The sequence below is a fragment of the Rattus norvegicus genome, chromosome 7, assembly GCF_021556685.1.
Source record: "Rattus norvegicus strain SHRSP/BbbUtx chromosome 7, alternate assembly SHRSP_T2T, whole genome shotgun sequence".
NCBI lineage: Eukaryota > Metazoa > Chordata > Mammalia > Rodentia > Muridae > Rattus > Rattus norvegicus.
Window position 1 is genome coordinate 76,253,971 of NC_141540.1, and position 23,185 is coordinate 76,277,155.

At 38.1% G+C, this 23,185-nt stretch overlaps 1 protein-coding gene across 11 annotated transcripts in view; it reads left to right on the plus strand.

Moving 5' to 3' along the window:
• Vps13b (vacuolar protein sorting 13 homolog B) overlaps positions 1 to 23,185 on the plus strand; it is a 570,082-nt gene that overhangs the window by 5,242 nt on the left and 541,655 nt on the right. For 8 of the 11 annotated variants that reach the window (XM_087557395.1, XM_087557397.1, XM_087557399.1 and 5 more), the window contains exon 3: positions 3,573 to 3,716. Coding sequence is in view for 5 of the 11 variants with exons in the window: in XM_087557391.1 (XP_087413517.1) it covers positions 3,573 to 3,716 (144 nt within the window). In the remaining 6 variants the exon portion in view is untranslated. Of the gene's footprint in view, positions 1 to 3,572; positions 3,717 to 9,139; positions 9,248 to 23,185 lie in introns of those variants that run through there. The other 3 variants (XM_087557396.1, XM_087557394.1, XM_087557398.1) reach the window with 1 other exon arrangement.

Sequence of the window (23,185 nt, forward strand, 5' to 3'; positions counted from 1 at the left end):
CTTTGCTGGGATTAAGGGGTAGGGGTGGAGTTGGGTGGAGGTGAAGAGGTGGGTAGAACAACTTTCACAGGGGTGAAATCAGATAACCTGCATATCAGATATTTATGTTACAATTCGTAATAGCAGCAACGTAACAGTTCTTAAGTAACAACAACATTTTATACTTAGGCTCACCACAATATGAGGAACTGTATTAAAGGGTCACAACATTAGGAAGGTTGACAAACACTTAGAGAATAATGTACGAGCAAAGACAGCTGCATCTCTGAAATGTTCACCCCAGCATACGTGATGCATTCCCCAAAGATGTATCTGTGCAGCTCCCTACACAGGTGCACAGCTGGCGGGAGTTCAGTCACAGTCATTGTTGAGGAGCCTTGGGCCTTTCTCATTGGAAGAAGAAAGGAAAGAGTACCTCAACTTCATTAATAAACATTTGCTTACCTTTTGTTTCTGTGTATGAGTTTGCTTTACAATCTGGTATTACTTTGAAGAATTCACTTTCCTATTTTGCTAACAATGAATCTGTTGCTTGTTAACTCGTGTGTCTCCAATCACATCTTCAATAGTGTACCTATTACTAGATAATCAGTGATAGCCCACTGGTTTAGATTTGCATCCTTGGTGATTTGAACACTGACTCTCTTTTCATATGTTTGTTGGCGTTTGTACATCTTCTGTGGAGAAGTCTCTGTTTAAGTTTATTATTGGCTTTTGCTTTTTTGGGGTATGTCTTACTATGTAGACTTGGCTGTCATCAGACTCCAAGAGATCTGCCTGCTTTCTGCTCAAGTGCTCAGATTGAAGGTGTGTGCCACTATGTGTGGCTTGTTTTATTCACTTTTAAAAATAGGATTGTTGGATGATTGTTAAAGTTTAGAAATTCTCTTTATACATTATGTATTAACGCCTTTCCAGATATATGGTTTTCATATGTTTTCTCTCACATTTGTTAATTGCTAATATGGCTCATTTACTCTGTTGATTTTGTTTTGTTGTTGTTTTTTTTTTTTTTGCTATTCAAAGCTTTTAAGTTTGATGTAAACTTACTTGTTTTTATGTTTCTTGCCTTTTATATTCTTCTTAAAAAGAACACCACCCCCAAGTCCCCATTATAGCTTACCTAAGAGTAACTGGTCTTGTAGATGAACCAACCCCTCTGTTGCCTAGGCTAGTGGTAAAACCTGTTCCTCCTGCCTCAGCTTCGAGTAGCTTAGATTATAGTTGGTTAGAACTAGATTTCTGAGAGCTATTCAGCCCTCAACTTAAATCTTGGCTAGTAATATCCTCTGTCCAGTCATAATGTTCCTCTTGTAGGGAAGTGCCTCCCCCACTCCTTTTCCTTTCTTGTAGTTCTGGTGATCAAGCCCAGAGCCTCATAATACTACCTCAGGTTCATCTTCAGCTTTAAGGAAATTGTAAATATTCCAGCAAAGGGTTTTAACACTTTTAAGATGTAGACTTATATTTCAAGAAGTAGAAATAACAGGAAGCAATTTGGTTTTGGTTACTGCAAGGTCTAGTTGTTAAAATAATCAACATTTGTATTTTCCCCTTTTCAACGTCCATGTGTTTTTACTTGTTTCGCACAGTACTTTGTCTAAACAGTCTTGCTGATAATCAGATGATTACTAAATGTAGAATTTGATTTGTACCACTGACATGGCTTGTATGATTTAAAATTCCATTTGCTAATGTAGACAGCTGCTTCTGTTTTTAGTAGCTGAGCTTGTTGAATTAGCATTCTGATGGTACTAAGTTCTGGAATAATCAAGGTGTCTTTTCTCTGAAAACTTCTGATTTGTGTTCATAGACTGTAGCTTTGCTAGACACTTTGCAAATGCAATGTTGCATAAGTCAAAAGGTGGGAGAGGTGGAAGCAGTCATTGTCCAAGAAGCTACATAGTGGTGTGATTGAAATCAGAGCTACAAAAGGAGGTAGATGGCCAGCAGTATCAGTGGTTAATAGCAAGGACTCTTGAAGCTGGTTTGATTTGTATTCTTCCTTGCCTCAAGGTTTCATTTTGTGAAATTACCCAATTCTTCATGCCTCAGATTCTTCATTCTAAAAGGTGGATGATAGTATTAACCGTTTAATGTTGTGGTTAAATGGTTACAGGTAGGGGTTTTGCTTAGAATTGTGCTTAGTATGCAGTGTTTAATAATCTTGTGTTGTTGTAAATACTGATTAACATACAACCTTGTGCTAATGGAACTGTATTTGAAGAAGTTATTATGTCTTTAAACTTACTGTAATGAGATACACTAAAGGCTAGTAACAACAAAACTTTAGTAGTCTGACTTTGGGCAAAAACAAAAACTGAAAACCAAACCAACCAACCAACCAACCAACCAACCAACCAACCAAACCAATCCCCTCAAACCCCTAAACCCTCTGGTTGTAGTCTTACATTCAATCTATACTTAGATGATAGCAGTAGTCATAATATTCCTCAGCATCCTTAGAATGGGTTCTGTGTGAGAAAGAAAGTTTAACCTCTTTGTTAGAAATGAATTGGTTAATACTCAAAACTATTATTCTTATCCAAAAGTTGCAGATAATGAAAGGCACTTGAGAAAGTTTGTTCAGTGAGACTGGCCTTAGTATTTGACAGAGATAGGATTGAGTCCATCTGATGGTTCCACAGCTACTGGTTTCAACTGCTTGCATGTACTGTCAATGTTTAGCTGTAGTTTTATTATGTTACTGAAACAAAAGTGCAGGCAAAAAGGAATGTTTCGGGGTTGGGGATTTAGCTCAGTGGTAGAGCGCTTGCCTAGGAAGCGCAAGGCCCTGGGTTCGGTCCCCAGCTCTGAAAAAAAGAAGCAAAAAAAAAAAAAAAAAAAAAAAAAAAAAAAAAAAAAAAGGAATGTTTCTTAGTTATTAAATTTATAAATAGCCACAGTGTTATACAGATGTAGCAAATACTGTTTTGGAGTTGTCAAAAAAAAAAAAAATCTTGTCAAGAAGTGAGATTAATATGACGTGATTTTGGTCAAGTTTATGTTTCCTTTTTAAACTTTTGCCTAATAACAGTGGACCACAATTAGAAGCATTTCAAATGATGACCACATCATATCGAGGTTAAATATTTAATTAAGTGCAACAAAATAGGTTGCGAAGTTCTGTTTTGTTAGGTCAGTCTATCTGGAGTTTCTTATCTCTAAGTAAACCTCTTTTCCTACTTGTTTTAGGAAGACTTTTTGAGATATATTGTTAGAGATTTAAGAAGAAGGTCATGATGGCTAGCTCACGTCTTGCTGTTAGCTCCTATGATTGCTGCTACACCAGTGTGTATAAACCTGTAGTATGAACCCCACATAGTATGCTGTTCCTATTAGGCAGAGTAGGGACTGAAGCTTGGGGAATTTAGATAACTTTTTAAATGTGACTTGTAGAGCATATTTAAAAAATAGTTTATTACATGTAGTTTAACAAGTTGATTCTAATTTTGAGTAGAAGTAATAACCTTTTTTAAAAAAATCATTTTTCTTTAAGAAACGAGCTTATATATAAACAGGAGAATAAAAACACGAGTATTTACTAACTTTTTAATATTTTGTGTTTTAAGGAACTGAAATTACCATTCACTTTTTTAAGTGGTCATATCCACGAACTGAGAATTCATGTACCATGGACAAAATTGGGCTCCGAACCTGTGGTAATTACCATCAATACAATGGAATGCATCTTGAAACTTAAAGATGGAATACAGGTAAGAAACTGCCGAGCCTAGTTCTTAGTGTTAGTACTTCCCTAGTGATCTAATTTGACACATCTTAGCTTTGGGGATATGCCAACTATCATATAAATTTAATAAACTTCCTTTCTACATGTCTTTGAAAGTAACAGGATTTACAAAAAGATGTTTTTAAATTGGGATAAAGCATTTAAAAGGTGTTTTTTTTTATAAGATTTGATTAGTTAGTCATAGCCTTTTGTACTAGGGATCAAATAAATTTCTCATTACCTATATCCAGAATAAATGAGAAGACTGATCAACTCCAGTTTTCAGTGAAACTTAGTAGTTGATCTAATTCTAGTCAGACTTGGTAAAAACTAAAAAAGTGTTTTGAATCTTTTACAGGGGTTTTATATGAATTTTTCCTTACATGACATATCTATATCAGACAATCTTTTTTGGGAAGATCCATCTTTATACTAAATTTCATTGTTGTTTTTGAAGGTTTGTTTTTAGAATCATGTTTCTTGTGCTGGTTAAATTTTTTAAATTAAATTTACTTACTTGTTTGTGGTGATGTGTGTGTGTGCCATATGCACATATGGGGGTCACCTTATGAGTCCCAGGGATTGATCTCAGGAGAGTAGACCTGGTGGCAGATACTCTTACCTGTTGAGCTGTCTTGTTGGTTCAAAGTCAGTCAGTCTGTTTGTCAGTCTGTCTGCCTGTTTGTCTATATATTATGTCTGTTAAGAGATTTTTGCAAAGTTACAGTATTTTTTTTAAGCAGTCCCAGCCCAAGATCTATGAATTTAGGGAGGAAATAGGTTAGAATACCAGACTTTTGTGGAAAAAGAGTGTTTCCCACTTACTGTGCACTAGCACAGTGAGTGTGCGTTCAGTCTCAACTGCGCTTCCTCAGCACACTTGTCTGTATTCATATGGTTCTCTGAGACAGGGGCTTGCTCTGTAGGCATCACTGGCCTGGGCTAGACCTCTTGCCTCATTCTCCTTTGTGCTGGGGCTGTACTGGGTATACTGATGGCTTTCCAGTCTGAAGAGAGTGGACAGGTATGATTGAAATGCCATTTTATAACAACTATAAGGCAATTCTAGTGTATCTTAAATAGAACTTTAATTTCTGTGAAATTAGGGTTATTTTATGAACTATTAAAATTATTTTCTATTTGAAGTAGATACTTTGTTAGAGTAACTCTTTGGACTCCTATCTATCTATCTATCTATCTATCTATCTATCTATCTATCTATCTACCTACCTATCTATCTATCTATCTATCTATCTATCTATCTATCTATCTATCTATCTATCTAATCTTTGATTTCAAATCTGTATTATCCGTTCTCAAATAATGTGATTCTTGGAATAATAGGACAATGTTGCATTCTCACAAAAGTTTATTTTGTGAGAATTTATTTTGTGAACTTCTAGTATTTGAGATTTATTTATAAATTTGTAGCTAGTTATATTGCAACCTAGTTTCCTTTCATAGTTATATTTGGTAATTAATAGTCCTTGACCAATCATCTGTTACTTGAATTTAAGTTTTTTTTTTTTTTTTTAAATCTGGGCTTGATTAGACCACCCATGTGGTGCCCTTCATTAAAGGAATGAAAATTACCCTAACACTATTTTTTTCAGTGGGAAAGTAGAAGTTTCAGGGCCAGATGTCCTGTGGGACACACATTTCAGAAGAGACAGATTGCAACTAATTGCCAGTGCTGTGGAATCAGATTTGTAGCACAGGACTTAGTGAAGTCCATAACTAGTTTTGGTATTGGTCCATGTGAATGACTCCTGCAAGAGTGATCAGAGTTCTTCCTTGTACAGTATTTGAGGTTTGAATTTTGTGGTCTGTATGAAAAAAGGGTCAACTGTCATAAATATAAACCACTCTCAAAACAAATGTTTTTAACAGATGTTTAAAGTTTTAGAGGAGAAAGAATTTTTGCAAGTAGCATTTGACATTTGGCAAATTATTTAGCATTATACATCTCTGTTCTTCTTCTTTTTTTTTTTTTTTTTTTTTAGGACAGGGTTCCTCTGTGTAGCCCTGCTGTCCTAGAAGATTTGCCTGCCTCTTCCTCCCAAGTGCTGGGATCAAAGGCATGCAACACCACTGCCAGGGTGCACTGTCACCACCTGACATAATTAGAAAGCTTGGAGGATGTCAAAGTAAACAAATTGTCTTAGGTAGAATGAAGGCTGCCTTCCGGTTCCCTCAAAACTATTTTGACATTTAGAAACTTCATTAGTAATGCATTTAACTCTTTCCTGTTTACTCTGAGAGTCATTTCTGTGTCAGTCATTGTCCTTACCTTTAAATCCCTTGGACTTGTTATTTTTGACCATTTTTTTCTCTTTTTGGGCATTACATAAGAATTTGATTTATGACATATTAGGAATACTGTGGTGTAATCTACTAAGGTCCTGTGAACACAAAACTTAAGAACTTAAACAGTATATAGTAGTTTACATGGTTTTTTTTGGTCTAAAACTCTACTCTGATTTTTGTACCACCTACAAAGTAAGTGTTTAAAATATTTTTTTGTTTGAGATTGGGTAACGCTTTGTAGCCCTATCTGTCTTAGAACTTGCTGTGTAGAGCAGACTGGTCTTGAATTCTCAGAGATCCACCTGTCTTAGCTCCTAGTGCTGGGATTAACAGCTTATACCACTAGACTTCCTCACATTTAAAATTTTTAAACTTAAAAAATGCAATCACTTGTAAGGCTGCCTATAGAATTAACTTTCTTGTTAATAAGGTCGAAGAAATCCTTTGAACCTGCATCAAAGCTCCAAAATGATACATTAAGAACTAATAAACTTGTCGTCGTTGTTGTTGTTAATATATGCAGTTATATACCCATCTTAGTGTTTGGACTTATATGATGTTTTTTCTCATTATTTTTTCTTGCATTTTCTGATTTGGGTTGTGGAATTTCATTGGCTTTCTCATTTCAGCTTGTGTAGGCTAACGATTACCTTGGTAATGAGAGTAACACAATCCAGTTTCTGTCTGTATCTTGCTTATTTCAAGTCTTAAAAGCAAGAGTTATATTCCATGGATTGCCTCTTTACTGCCTTTAGGGAAAGGAGCAGCCCTTGCCTCTTGAGATAGGCTGAGTAGTCTGACACTTTGGCCTCTATAATAGTTGCAAAAGCTGCAAACTTGTTAATAAAATTTATAAAAGTTCATTATTATGCGGATGGAGGAATATTTTTAAGTGGAGCCTATATAAGTGATTTCCAAACACTGGCTGCCTGAACATGTCGGCCTTGGGTTTGAGTTCTTGTTTTGTGTGTTGTAATGGGAAAGGGTAGGTATTTTAGGGAGGTGAATGGAAGTATCAACAAAAGTGAACCCATATGCAACTTGCTGATATTACTGGACTGGCCAGCAAGTCCTCTTCTCTGTGCTCTCTAGTAGTGGAATTATGGGTATATGGCACCATGGTCCCAGCCTTTTTACAGGAATGCTGGGATCTCAGGCCTTTGTTCTAGAGGGGATCAAGCAACTGATCCCCCCCTAGCAAGGGCCTTTTGTGCTTCTGTTGTTGTTGCTGCTACTAGGTATTAATTTGTGGTCTCTCTGATTCCATCTGAAAACTTTTGTTTCACAGTCTGTTGGTTGTTGTTCATTTTGGGCTATTGCATTGACCTTCTATCATATGAAATGTTGCAGCAACACAATTCTTTGTCCTTAACACCATAATCTTTATTCTGTTCTCTTTCACTAGTCTGTGGCCATGCTGTTGACTGTCCTCTTCCCTTTGCTGCAGCTCTCTCTGAGTGCCTACCTTCAGTAGCTATCTTTCATTTTTATTGGCTTAATTGGTGCTTTGTTGTCATGTTTAGAGTGCTAGTTTTTTTATGCAGTTTCACACACGTGTTCTAAGAAGCATACAAGTGAAATGTGAAATTAATATATAACTAACCATTAAAAATGTACAACCCAATAGACAGTAGTATTATTATACTTTGTATAAGGGCTAATGCATTTATAATCTCTTGCAACCTCCAACACAGTCTAGTTTCAAAACCTTTTATAACCTCACTAAGATACTCTGTACCTACCGATGCTTATTCTAATCTGCTTTCTATCTCTGTGGGTTTGTATATTCTAGTATGTTATATGGAAATAATATAATATGGTACATTTATATCTAGCATCTTTTGCTTAGTAAGAAGTTTTTGAGAGGTTCATTTAAATTTTAGAGTATGTGGTAGGAATGGCTTCCATAGGGCCATGTGTTTGTGTACTTGGTTCCCAGTTGGTTAAAATGTTTGGGAAGGATTAGGAGAAGTGGTCTTGTTAGAGGAGATGTGTCAAGGGAGTGGGCTTTGAGGCTTCAAAAACCTCTTGCCATCCCCATGTGCTCTTTGCCTTCTGTTTGGAAGGATCCAGATGTGAGCTCTCATCTGCTTCTTCAGTACCCTGCCTGCCTGCCTGCCTTCCTGCTGTCACATTCCCCACCATGATGTCATGGACTCTAACCCTTTGAAACCGTAAGCCCAATTAAATGCACTCTTTTATAATTTGCTTTGCTTGTCATTAAAACAGGAAATTAGTTAATACAGAGTATATTAGCACTTTGTTTTTATGGCTGGATAACATTGTTTAACACACATACAACAAATGTATTTATCCATTTTTCATGGATATAGACACAAGGTTTTTTCTCTTCTTGGCTGTTAAGAAGAATGATAAGATTACAAATTTTATGTTTAAGCTTTTGAAGAACAACAACCTACATTTCTCTTGGGTATAACCCTTGGGAAGTGTTTCTGGGTTCATGCAGTAATTCTTTGCTTAGCATTTGGATGGCTTGCCAAACACTTTCCTGCGGTAACTTTACCATTTTATGTTTTCACCTGTAATAGTCAAGAGTTCATTACTGTTTGCTTATATTCAGGAAACCAATTATTTTCTTTTTATTTTATAACAGCTGTGTTTTTGATTAGTATTTTTATAGTAGCTAATGATGTTTAACATGTTTTCATGTTATTTTTGGCCATTCCTATACTTTTATAAACTGTCTTTTGACGGTTTATTTTATATTTTAGTAAAATATACATAAAGGACTACTTATTGTCTCCCCTCCCTCCTCCCTTTCTCCCCCTCTCCTTTCCTTCTTTCTTTTTTTAAGACAGAGTTTCACTTTATAGATCTGCATGGCCTGTGTAGACCAGACTGGTCTTGAACTCCACAAATTTATCTGCCTCTGTCCCAAGTGCAGGTTTAGGAGCTGGCCTCTGTTCACTTTTAAATGTACAGTCTGTGACAGCATACACTCGACTATTTGTTGCCACTAAGTTTAAGCTGGTAAGCAGCTCAATTACATCTTTAAAGTAGGAAGTAAACTTGTTATTCACAGGAGGAAGGATTGCTGGACATGATTGCAGAGAAAGTTATATTCCTTTTGTTATATTCTAGAGAAAAATGATAGGGAGCCTATGGAACTAAGCCAGTGACTCCGGAGATGTGGAAACACAGAGGAGAGCAAAGGAATCAAGGAGGAGGAGGGGGGCTCCTGGAACTGATGTGAGTTATGGCATTGTTAGCTGGGATTTTTAAAAAAATGAGTTAAAAGAGACTTATCAAGTTCACATGCTCACATAATTAGTAATTACTCTCACTGAAGAATAATACAGAAGATAGATGAAGAATAATACAGAAGGTAGGTGTCTGAGTTGCTTTCTTTTGCTGTGATAAAATACCATGACCAAGAGCATCTTATAGGAGAGAAAGTTTGTTTTAGCTTGTAGTTCCATATGGAGAAGAGGCCCTAATGGCAAAGTGGACACATGGCAGTCAGGAGCAGTTATGGTGGGATGGCAAGTGGAGATCTCACATGTTCCAATGTAGACATAAAGAAGCAGGGGAGGTGGGCTCAAAGTAGTGTGGAATCTCTAAACTCTCAAATTCTGCCTTGAATGACACTTGAGTCTACATCTCTTCAACCTCTCCGACAGTGTCATGAACTGGGGATCAAGTTTTCAAACATCTGATCTATGGGGGATATTTTTATTAAACCACTGTAGTAGGTGTTTGTCTTAGGGTTTTACTGCTGTGAACAGACACTGTGACCAAAGCAACTCTTATAAAGGACAACATTTAATTGGGGCTGGCTTATAGGTTCAGAGGTTCAGTTTATTATCATCATGGCAACATCGAGGCAGGTATGGGGCTGGAGGAGCTGAGCGTTCTTGTTCCGAAGGCAAACAGAAGACTTTTCTGGACAAGCAGAGGCTCTCAAAGCCCACCTGCATAGTCACTGCACTTCCTCCAACAAGGCCATACCTCTTAATAGTGCCACTCCTAGGGCCAAGCATATTCAAACCACTACAGCATTAGACATTGATGTTTTTAAGGAAAAATTAACATTTGTTTAATGATTAATTAGAGCATTAAGTATTGTTTAGTTGTGATGGTTTGAATAAGAATGGCCCCCATAGGCTCCTATTATTTGAATGTGCAGTCACCAGGGGGTGGCACGATTTGAGAAGAATTAGGGCATATGGCCTTGTTGGAGGAAGTGTGTCACGGGGTGGGTGGGCTTTGTGGTTTCAAAAGCTCACACTGGACCTTGTGGTGTTGTTTCTTCCTGTGGCTCCTTATATAGCTCTCAGCAACTGGTCTAGCTCCATGACTGCTGTCAAGATCCCACCATGATGATAATGGGCTAACTGTATGAACCTGTAGCCAATCTCACAATTAAAAATGCTCTTTTTTCAGAGCTGTCTTGGTCTTGGTGTTTTTTCACAGCTGATTAAGATAAAGATCAAAGTTAAAAAAAAAAAAGAAAAACAAAGCAGATAACCTTTGGGAGGATCTATAAGTAGATCATACAACATAGTTTGAAAAATTTAAGAATTTGGGAATAGAAAAAAACATGTTTTTCTGAATGTTTCCTATGTCTGGAGTCTATAAATAGTATAAGGGAGATTCTAATTTATCTATTTGGAATGTGATGCCTTATTATATAGACGTGATTTAAAAGTTCATACACCCAACAACAACAGTAGTTCTAACTGTAACCTGTCTTGTTACATATAAGCCTGAAAGTTATGTTGCATGAATATCAGACTTGCTTACATTGGCTCCACAAAGTTCTTGCCCTTTAAGTAGCTGAGGAAGTTTTGACTGCTGTTGGCTGTAATTAGAAGTCTATGGAGTTGTGTGGTACTTTGTTTATCCTATCCTCTGGAAGAGGTTTGTTTTTATTGTTATTCTTTCATAGCTTTTTGAAGAAGAAATACTTGGCTAGAATCAAGGAAAAATATAGTTTGATGATAGTTCTCTAAGAGTGTTATGAATGAGTGAACTTTTGGGGACCAGTGTGACTTTAATTATGGTGTCATATGCTGCGAACACTATAATTTATATGCCCAAGTGCTCTCAGCAAAAAAAAAAAAAGGACTGTAATTTGAGCCTTAATGGCTTACTGGTGGTTGTAGATTTTCTCTTTGCTGCTGATTTTATGTCATTCTAATTGTTACTTGCCATTAAAGATAATGAGGCCACAGATTGCAGCTTCTGTTTGTTTCTGTTTGTTTCACAAATTCAATATACAACAATTTCTTGATTTAGATCTGATGACTAGATACCTGTTAATTTCTTTTTTTAAATGTATTCATTTAAAAACTAGCTTATAGCCTTTTTATGTGTGTGCATGTGTACCTGTGTCAGTGGCCCATCTACGGAGGTGAGAGGACAGCTGGGAGTTGGCTCTCTTCTTCAATCATGTAGTTTCTGGTTGAGTTTAGGTTCTTTGGCTTGGTGGCAAGGGCTTTTACCACGGAGTTTTCTTCACATTCTGAGCTTACTTGTTTTGGCATGACTTTCTTTTTAGTTTTTAGAAATTATACTAGGCCTTTATATCTCAACTGAGTTTGTTTCAGTAGAGTTTTTTTTTTTTTAATTTAAAAATTATTTTTTTGTGTGTGAGTGCTGTGTGTTCATAGTGGCCGGAGAGGGCATCCAAGACAGATTGCCTAGAACTTGAATTACAGGTGATTAGCAAGAGCCTCAGAAAGAGCACCCAGTGTTTGTAAACACTGAGCCAGCGTTCCAGCCCTTGAAGCTGGACTTTTCTAATCTGACCATTTCTGCCTGTTAATTAAAGCATTTCAGATTGTTTATATTTCATGTGCTTTTAAAAATGCTTAGGTTTCCCACAGTTCTCTGTACCCAAATCCCGTGGGGGAGAGAAGAATCCCATGGATTCTCAGACATTCCTGAGAGCTCAGGGGAGAATTCCACATCTGCTCACATTCCTGGTCCTTGAGGAACCCGACTAGTGCCCTCTGGGCACAGGAGGCTAGGAGCAGTCAGGGGCAAGAACCTTTCGATCTCTGCCTGTACCTAGAACTGAAAGGCAGTCACCAGGAGCACTGAAACACCTGAGAGCAGAGGGAAGACCAGCTCTTCTTCTCCTACCAGCCAGCTTGCAGGCCTCAGGACACACAGACAAACCCAAGAGCAGTCTCGGACAGGACCCTTTGGGTTTCTGCCTGTGCCTGAAGCTGAACCAATCCACAGCTCTTTGTTCCCAGATCTGGCTGTTAGAAAACAGGTCTACAGGAGTGCTGACACACAGGCCTACAGGAGGGTCAAGCCACTGTCAGACAGGAAGAAGCTAACACCAGAGAGAACCTGATGTCGAGAGGCAAGCACAGGAACCTAAGCAACAGAAATCGAGACTACGTGGCATCGTCAGAGCCTAGTTCTCCCACCAAAATGAACACTGATATCCAAACATACCGGAAAAACAAGATTTGGAGTTAAAATCACATCTCATGATGATAATAGAGGATTCTAAGAAGGACATAAGTAACTCTCTTAAAGAAATACAAAGCAACATAAGAAAACAAGTGGAAGCCCTTAAAGAGGAAACAGAAAAATACCTTAAAGAATTACAGGAAAACACAACCAAGCAGGTGAAGGAATTGAACAAAAGCATCCAGGATTTAAAAATGGAAATAGAAACAATAAAGAAATCACAATAAGAGACAACCCTGGAGATAGAAAATCTAGGAAAGAGTTCAGGAGTCATAGACACAAGCATTATCAACAGAATATAAGAGATAGTGCAGAGAAGGTGCAGTAGATACCATACAAAATATTGACACAACCGTTAAAGAAAATGTAAAATGCAAAAAAGCTCCTAATCCAAAACGTCCAGCAAATCCAGGATACAATGAGAAGATCAAACCTAAGGATAATAGGTATAGAAGAGAACAAGAACTTCTAACTTAAAGGACCACGAAATATCTTTAGCAAAATTATAGAAGAAAAGTTCCCTAACCTAAAGAAAGAGATGCCCATAATCATACAAGAAGCTTATAGAACTCCAAATAGATTGAACCAGAAGAGAAATTCCTCCTGTCACATAATAGTCAAAACACCAAATGAACAAAACAAAGAATATTAAAAGCAGTAAGGGTGAAGTAACATATAAGGGCAGACTTTTCAGAATTATACCAGACTTCTCACTAGAGACTATGAAAGCCAGAAGATCCTGGGTAGATGTCTTACAGACCCTAAGAGAACACATATGCCAGCCCAGGCTACTATATCCAGCAAAACTCTCCATTAACATAGATGGAGAAACCAAGATATTCTATGACAAAAACAAATTTACAAAATATCTTTTTACAAATCCAGCCCTACAAAGGATAATAGATGGTAAACTCCCACACAAGGAGGGAAACTACACACTAGAAAAAGCAAGAAAGTAATTTTCTTGCAACAAACTCAAAAGAAGAGAGCCACTCAAATATAATTCCACCGCTAACAACGAAAATAACAGGAAACAACGGTTACTATTTCTTAATATCTTTTAGCATCAATGTACTCAATTCCCCAATAAAAAGACATAGATTAACAGACTAGATACATAAAGAGGACCCAGCATTTTGCTGCCTACAGGAAAACACACCTCAGTGACAAAGACAAACACTACCTCAAAGTAAAAGGCTGGAAAACAACTTTGCAAGTAAATGGTCCCAAGAAACAAACTTGAATAGCCATTCTAATATTGAAAAAAATCGACTTTCAACCAAAAATTATCAAAAAAATAAGGAAGGACACTTCATATTCATCAAAGGAAAAATCCACCAAGATGAACTCTCAATCCTGTATATCTATGCTGCAAATGCAAGGGCACCTATATTCATAAAAGAAACCTTGCACCTCCCACAGTAATAGTAGGAGATTTCAATACCCCTCTCTCATGAATGGACAGGTCATGGAAACAAATATAAAGAGAGACATAGAAAAACCAACAGAAGTTTTGAACCAAATGGATTTAGCAGATATTTATAGAACATTTCATCCTAAAACAAAAGAATATACCTTCTTCTCAGCACCTTATGGTATCTTCTCGAAAATTGACCATATAATTGGTCACAAAAGAGGCCTCAACAGATACAAGAAGACTGAAATAATCCCATGCATCCTATCAGATCACCATGGACTAAGGCTGTTCTTTAATAACAACAGAAATGACAGAAATCCTACATACACATGGAAGCTGAACAAGGCTCGACTCAATGATAACTTGGTCAAGGAAGAAATAAAGGAAGAAATTAAACACTTTTTAGAATTTAATGAAAGTGAAGGCACAACATACCCAAACTTATGGGACACAATGAAAGCTGCGCTAACAGGAAAACTCATATCCCTGAGTGCCTCCAAAAGGAAACTATAGAGAGCATACATTAGCAGTTTGAGAGCACACCTGAAAGCTCTAGAACAAAGAGAAGCAAATACACCCAAGAGAAGTAGAAGGCAGAAAATAATCAAACTCAGGGCTGAATTCAACCAAGTAGAAACAAAAAGTACTGTACAACGAATCAACAAAATCAGGAGCTGGTTCTTTGAGAAAATCAATAAGATAGAAAAACTCTTAGCCAGACTAGCCAGAGGGCACTGAGAGTATATCCAAATTAAGAAAATCACAATAAAATGGGAGATATAACAACAGAATTCTTGTAAACATGGGTATTGGGGAAAATTTCCTGAACAGACCACCAATGGCTATGCTCTAAGATCAAGAATCGACAATTGGGAGATAGGTGGTGGGCACTCCTGAGACTGCAGGGAAGGAGAGACCGCCAGTACTGTACCCCCTTGCCCACATCCCTGCCCCACGAGGAAACTGTATAGGTCCTCTGGGAACAGGAAGATAGGGGCACTCAACGATGCAGTCCAGACACCGCCCGAATCTGAAGGGACCCAGTCAAACAGCTCCCTGTACCCAAATCCTGTGGAAGGGAGAGCTAGACACTCAGCGGGGCAGAAATGCCTGGGAAGCCAGAGGAGACTACTCTCTGCCCACATTTCTGACTCTAGAGGAAAACACCTAGCGCCATCTGGGCCCCCTGCACAGGTTCCCAAGCGAAGGCGGGGCAGGCCCTTCTGGTTGCTGCCCTCACGGAGAGCTGAAACCTGGCTCTGAGGAGCGACTCCAGGCCTGAGACCAGAGGTAAGACCAACTTTTCTGCTCCAAGTTACCTGCCTGGTGGACTCAGGACACACGCCCACAGGAACACCTGAAGACCAGAAGACAGGAACAACCACATGCCTGAAAGCAGAACACTCTGTTCCCATAACTGGCTGAAAGAGAACAAGAAAACAGGTCTACAGCACTCCTGACACACAGGCCTATAGGACGGTCTAACCACCATCAGAAATAGCAGAACAAGGTAACATCAGAGACAACATGATGGCAAGAGTCAAGCGCAGGAACCCAAGCAACAGAAGAAACCAAGACTACATGGCATCATCAGAGCCCAATTTTTCCCACCAAAGCAAACACTGACTATCCAAACACACCAGAAAAGCAAGATCTAGATTTAAAATCACATTTGATCATGATGCTGGAGGACTTCAAGAAAGACATAAAGAATTCCCTTAGAGAAACGCAGGAAAACACAAATAAACAAGTAGAAGCCTATAGAGAGGAAATGTAAAAATTCCTGAAAGAATTACAGGAAAATACAATCAAACAGGTGAAGGAATTAAAAATGGAAATAGAAGCAATAAAGAAAGCACAAAGGGAGACAACCCTGGATATAGAAAACCAAAGGAAGAGAAAAGGAGCCATAGATACAAGCATCACCAACAGAATGCAAGAGATAGAAGAAAGAATCTCAGGAGCAGAAGATTCCATAGAAATCATCCACACATCTGTCAAAGATAATGTAAAATGGAAAAAGCAACTGGTCCAAAACATACAGGAAATCCAGGATTCAGTGAGAAGATCAAACCTAAGGATAATAGGTATAGAAGAGAGTGAAGACTCCCCAACTCAAAGGACCAGTAAATATCTTCAACAAAATCATAGAAGAAAACTTCCCTAACCTAAAGAAAGCAATGCCCATCAACATACAAGAAGCCTACAGAAGTCCAAATAGATTGGACCAGAAAAGAAACTCCTCTCGTCACATAATTGTCAAGACACCAAATGCACAAAACAAAGAATATTAAAACAGTAAGGGAAAAAGGTCAAGTAACATATAAAGGCAGACCTATTATAATTACACTAGACTTATCACGAGAGACTATGAAAGCCAGAAGATCCTGGACAGATGTCTTACAGACCCTAAGAGAACACAAATGCCAGCCCAGGTTACTATATCCAGCAAAACTCTCAATTAACATAGATGGAGAAACTAAGACATTCCGTGACAAAACCAAATTTACACAGTGTCTTTCTACAAATCCAGCCCTACAAAGGATAATAAATGGTAAAGCCCAACACAAGGAGGCAAGCTACACCCTAGAAAAAGCAAGAAACTAATTGTCTTGGCAACAAAACAAAGAGAAGAAAAGCACACAAAGTTAATCTCACCTCCAAACACAAATATAACAAGAAGCAGCAATCACTATTCCTTAATATCTCTCAACATCAATGGTCTCAACTCCCCAATAAAAAGACACAGATTATAAACTGGATACGCAACGAGGACCCAACATTTTGCCACCTACAGGAAACACACCTCAAGACAAAGACAGACACTACCTCAGAGTAAAAGGCTGGAAAACAACTTTCCAAGCAGATGGTCTGAAGAAGAAAGCTGGAATAGCCACTCTAATATCGAATAAAGTCGATTTTCAACCAAAAGTCATCAAAAAAGATAAGGAAGGACACTTCATATTCATCAAAGGAAAAATCCACCAAGATGAACTCTCAATCCTAAATCTCTATGCTCCAAATACAAGGGCACCTACATACATAAAAGAAACCTTACTAAAGCTCAAAGCACACATTGCACCTCATACAATAATAGTAGGAGATTTCAACACCCCACTCTCATCAATGGACACATCATGGAAACAGAAACTAAACAGAGACATAGACAGACTAAGAGAAGTCATGAACCAAATGGATTTAACAGATATTTATAGAACATTCTATCCTAAAACAAAAGGATATACCTTCTTCTCACCACCTCATTGTACTTTCTCCAAAATTGACCATATAATCTATCATAAAATAGGCCTCAACAGATACAGAAAGATAGAAATAGTCCCATGCATCCTGTAAGACCATCACAGGCTAAAGCTGGTCTTCAATAACAATAAGGAAAAGAAATTAAAGCCTTCTTAGAATTTAATGAAAATGAAGGTACAACATACCCAAACTTATGGGACAGAATGAAAGCTCTGCTAAGAGGAAAACTCACAGCTCTGAGTGCCTGCAGAAAGAAACAGGAGAGAGCATATGTCAGCAGCTTGACAGCACACCTAAAAGCTCTAGAACAAAAAGAAGCACACACACACAGGAGGAGTTGAACGCAGGAACTATTCAAACTCAGAGCTGAAATCAACCAAGTAGAAACAAAAAGGACTATGCAAAGAATCAACAGAACCAAAAGTTGGTTCTTTGAGAAAATCAATAAGATAGATAAACCCTTAGCCAGACTAACCACAGGATACAGAAGAGTGTGTCCAAATTAACCAAATCAGAAATGAAAAGGGAGACATAGCAACAGAATCAGAGGAAATTCAAAAATTATTAGATCCTACTATAAAAGCCTATATTCAACAAAACTTGAAAATCTGGAGGAAATGGACAATTTCCTAGACAGATACCAGGTACCGCAGTTAAATCAGGAACAAGTAAACCATTTAAGCACCCCCATAACTCCTAAACAAATAGAAACAGTCATTAAAGGTCTCCCAACCAAAAAGAGCCCAGGTCCAGATGGGTTCAGTGCAGAATTCTGTCAGCCCTTCATAGAAGACCTCATACTAATACTATCCAAAGTATTCTGTGAAATTGAAAGAGAGGGAGCACTACTGAATTCCTTCTATGAAGCCACAATTACTCTTATACCTAAACCACACAAAGACCCAACAAAGAAAGGGAACTTCAGACCAATTTTCCTTATGAATATCGACGCAAAGATACTCAATAAAATTCTTGCAAACCCAATCCAAGAGCACATCAAAACAATCATCCATCATGATCAAATAGGCTTCATTGCAGGGATGCAGGGATGGTTTAATATACAGAAAACCATCATTGTAATCCATTATATAAACAAACTGAAAGATAAAAACCACATGATATTTCATTAGATGCTGAGAAAGCATTTGACAAAATTCAACACCACTTCATGATAAAAGCCCTAGAAAGAACAGGAATTCAAGGCCCATACCTAAACATAGTAAAAGCTATATACAACAGCAAACCAGTAGCTAATATTAAGCTAAATGGAGAGAAACTTGAAGCAATCCCACTAAAATCAGGGACTAGACAGGGCTGCCCACTCTCTCCCTACTTATTCAATATAGTTCTTGAAGTTCTAGCCAGAGCAATCAGACAACAAAAGGAGATCAAAGGGATACAGATTGGAAAGAAAGAAGTCAAAATATGACTGTTTGCAGACAATATGATTGTATACTTAATTGATCCGAAAAGTTCCACCAGAGAACTACTAAACCTGATAAAAACCTTCCGCAACGTGGCTGGGTATAATATTTCCTCAAATAAATCAGTAGCCTCCCTCTACACAAAAGAGAAACAATCTGAGAATGAAATTAGGGAAATGATACCCTCCATAATAGTCTTAACTAATATAAAGTACTTTAGTGTGTCTTTAACCAAGCAAGTGAAACATCCATATGATAAGAACTTCAAGCCTCTGAAGAAAGAAATTGAAGAAGATCTCAGAAGATGGAAAGATCTCCCATGCTCATGGATTGGCAGGATTAATATAGTCAAAATAGCCATTTTACCAAAAGTTATCTAAAGATTCAATGCAATGCCCATCAAAATTCCAACCCAATTCTTCATAGAGTTAGAAAGAACAATTTGCAAATTCATCTGGAATAACAAAAACCTAGGATAGCTAAAACTATCCTCAACAATAAAAGGGCTTCCGGGGGAATCACTGTCCCTGAACTGAAGCAATATTACAGAGCAATAGTGATTAAAAACTGTATGGCATTTGTACAGACAGATAGACCAGTAGAATAGAATTGAAGACCCAGAAATGAACCCACACGTATGGTCACTTGAATTTTTACAAAGGAGCCCAAACCCAAAGGAGCCCAAAGGAGTGGAAGAAAGATAGCATTTTCAGCAAATGGTGCTGGTTCAACTGGAGGTCAGCATGTAGAAGAATGCAGATCGATCCATTCTTATCACCCTGAACAAAGCTTAAGTCCAAGTGGATCAAGTATCTCCACATCAAACCATATACACTCAAACTAATAGAAGAAAATGTGGGGAAGAATCTCAAACACATGGGCACTGGACAAAATTTCCTGAACAAAACACCAATGGCTTATGCTCTAAGATCAAGAATTGACAAATGGGATCTCATAAAACTGCAAAGCTTCTGTAAGGCAAAGGATACTGTTTTTAGGACAAAATGGCAACCAACAGATTGGGAAAAGATCTTTACCAATCCTACAACTGGTAGAGGGCTTATATCCAAAATATACTAAGAACTCAAGAAGTTAGACTGCAGGGAGACAAATAACCCTATGTTCAGAGCCAAACAGAGGATTCACAGCTGAGGAATGCCATATGGCTGATAAGCACCTAAAGAAATGTTCAACATCTTTAGTCATAAGGGAAATGCAAATCAAAACAACCCTGAGATTTCACCTCACACCAGTGAGAATGGCTAAGATCAGAAACTCAGATGACAGCAGATGCTGGCGAGGATGTGGAGAAAGAGGAACACTCCTCCATTGTTGGTGGGATTGCAGACTGGTACAACCATTCTGGAAATCAGTCTGGAGGTTCCTCAGAAAATTGGAGATTGAACTGCCTGAGGATCCAGCTATCCCTCTCTTGGGCATATACTCAAAAGATGCCTCAACATAAGAAAAGACACATGTTCCACTATGTTCATAGCAGCCTTATTTATAGTAGCCAGAAGCTGGAAAGAACCCAGATGCCCTTCAACAGAGGAATGGATACAGAAAATGTGGTACATCTACACAATGGAATATTACTCAGCTATCAAAAACAACGGCTTTATGAAATTCACAGGCAAAAGGATGAAACTGGAAAATATCATCCTGAGTAAGGTAACCCACCCTGTCCCCAGGATAGTATGGAGTTTAAGAAGAAATATTTTCATATCCAATTTACGATCAAGCATCTGTGTAAGCTTAGATTTTTTAAAACGTACTTTAATAAATGTTGGAGCCCCCTCTCTAGCCCCTCTCTGGCCCACTATCCAAAGGCAGTAGGGAAAAGATGGAGCATAGGACAGGGGGTGAGGACCTGTTTAGAGGTCATTCCTTGGGGCGATTCCAGCCTCCATTGTCAGGATGCTCACAGTCCAGTTCAGAGAGTATCTCCAAACTGAATCAACAGTGGTGGTGGCACAACTCCTCTGAAATAGTCAGTCCTCTGTTATGTCAGCATGAGCCAGCGGGAGTGACCAGAACCAGCCAGAAAACCAGAAGTGCTCTGCTCTGCCTCTCTCAACAAAGTGAAGATCAAAGAAGACAGGAGACCATTGAGTCGCTGCTAGGCTAGCCATGCAAGTGTCTGGGAGTCTTTCTGTTACTCTCTCCAATCATCTCGTGTCCTCTCACTGGTCTTGCTTTAGCAGAACATCACACGAGTCTGCATCACCTGGCAACCAGAATCCATTTCTTATCTGTTTTTCAAGCCTAAAAGCAGTGAGCCTCATCAGCATCCTTTTAGTTAGAATGGATATTGAAGTTGTCAGATCATATTCCATTGTCTTTTGGATCCTGAGAATGTAGGAGAGTCAGTCATTGGGAGAGAGTTGAATTTGGGCATTAAAAACAGATGGTCCCTTTGCGATCAGGGAATGGCATAAGAGTAATGGGAAAGGAAATTGAATCAATTTCAGAGATTAAGCATTTTGTTAATATTTAATAATCCCTTGGGTTCATGTGTTTGTGTGTGCATGTATGTATGTACATAGGTGTACTCACTTGTGCTTGTGTTTCTGAAGTCAGAGATGAAGTTGTATCTCTTCCTGGAATGCGCTCTACTTTATTTTACGTAGACAATCTTCCACTGAACCTGGAGCTTGTCAATTTTGGCTACTCTGTCCAGCCAGAGATCTGCCTGTCTTTGCCAGGAACTGGTACTATAAATGGGTACTGCGGCCCAGCTTTTTATGCGGGTGCTGGGGACCTGAACTCAGGTCATCAGCACAACAAGCAGTTGTGCTGGCTTTTGTCCTCTCAGCTAGCATCACCTGGGAAAGGCATTAAATTGAGGAGTGCCTCCAACAGATGGACCTGTGGGAGTTTTTCTGGGGGCATTTTTCTGATTAATGATTGATATGGGCAGGCCTACTCCACTGTAGGTGGTACCATCCCAAAACAAGGTGCCCTTGGGAGCTTGGGGCTTCGAGGCAGAAATGGGGATTAACTACAACACACAGATCTCATCCTCATGACCTCATCTAAGTTTAATTGCTGTATGCTTAAATATCACCACATGAATTTTGGGCTAAAGCTTCTAACCCATGAATTAAGTTTGATACAGTTCTTAGTATATAGGGGTAAGCTAGAGATAGCCACTTTATAATTTATATATGTGTGTGTGTGTGTGTGTGTGTGTGTGTGTGTGTGTGTCTGTGACTCTGGAGACCAGAAGTGGGGGTGTCCAATCACTCAGGACTGGAGTTACAGGCTGCTGTGAACTGCCTGAGGTGGGTACTGGGAACTGAACTCATTCTCTGAAAGAGCGGCAAGTGCTCTTAACCTCAGGGCTGTCTCTCAGCTCCAAGGTCCTCATGTTTGTCATGACGCTTATTAAATTCTTTTCCCTGGTTCTAGTTTGTCTTCCCAAGCATATACTGGGGTTCGCTTCTGCTCTCTGGCTCTCTGAAGGGTAGTAGTGTTCACTGAAATTCCTTATAATGTAAGAATTATAATACTTATTACCTGAGCGGGTGGAGATGATCGTTTGAGTCTTGTATTAATTTATTTCCAAGATCTTTTCAGTGTCGTAGGATTGGATTGCTGGGTGAGCCCCCATCTTTTCTGCTCACGGAATCTGGTGCCCGAAACCTCAGTGCACATCACTTCATTCCACCATTCAGTTTTTCTCTTCAACCCTTCTGGTATCTTAATTTGTTGTTGTTTTTACAGTGTTCCAGTTAACTATTTTAAGTTTTGACTCCAATCTTAACTTCGTGAAATTTGCTAATTTATAGTTTCAAGCTTTAATTGACTAGACCTGTACAGGTCAAGGGTACAGTCTGCTACCTCGAGTCGTGACCTGTCAGATGAGGGTAATGATCTATTTGTGTTCAGTACTTGCCTCTTTTCCCTTTGTTGGGAAGAAGTACATTCTTGCTTGTTTAATGAGGAGCAAAGGGCAGTATTTTCAGAAATAGTATTTTCAGAAATATGTGATCCTCAAGAGGAAACATTCTTTTGCAGTGAAATATGCTTTCCAGACATTTTGAAAAAATTGAGACCCAAAATAAGAGAGATAGAAATGTAGTGTTTTAGGGTTAAATGTTATCTCAAATATTCTGACAAGTATTTTTCAGAACATGGTTTCCTTTATTTGAAGTTGAAAGTTTTCAATGAATAAAAATATCTAATATTCCAAAGAGATTCCTACTGGTGAACAACCACAAAATGAATTTAAAAATAATAGTGGAAGCAATTCTAGTTTTAGTATATAGAACATTGGTTTTATAGTTTTACATTTTGCTTTATTTTTATTTAATTAGATTGGGCAGGGCTTCTCTAGAAGCCCACCTTTAATTGAGGTATTTAAAAATATAATTGAAGTCAAAACAAATTCAAATTACCAAAATGATAATTATAATATATATACAAGCACAATTTCTTAACTACAGAAAAGAAAGACGTATTCACACATTTGGTAATGCTTGTTTCATAGCATATATTTCTTTGAGTATTATGATTAATGCCCATTTGTATACATACTAAAATTCAAGTTTATTGTAGATGTATTAAGTTTGCTTTTGACTTTCCAGTAATAAC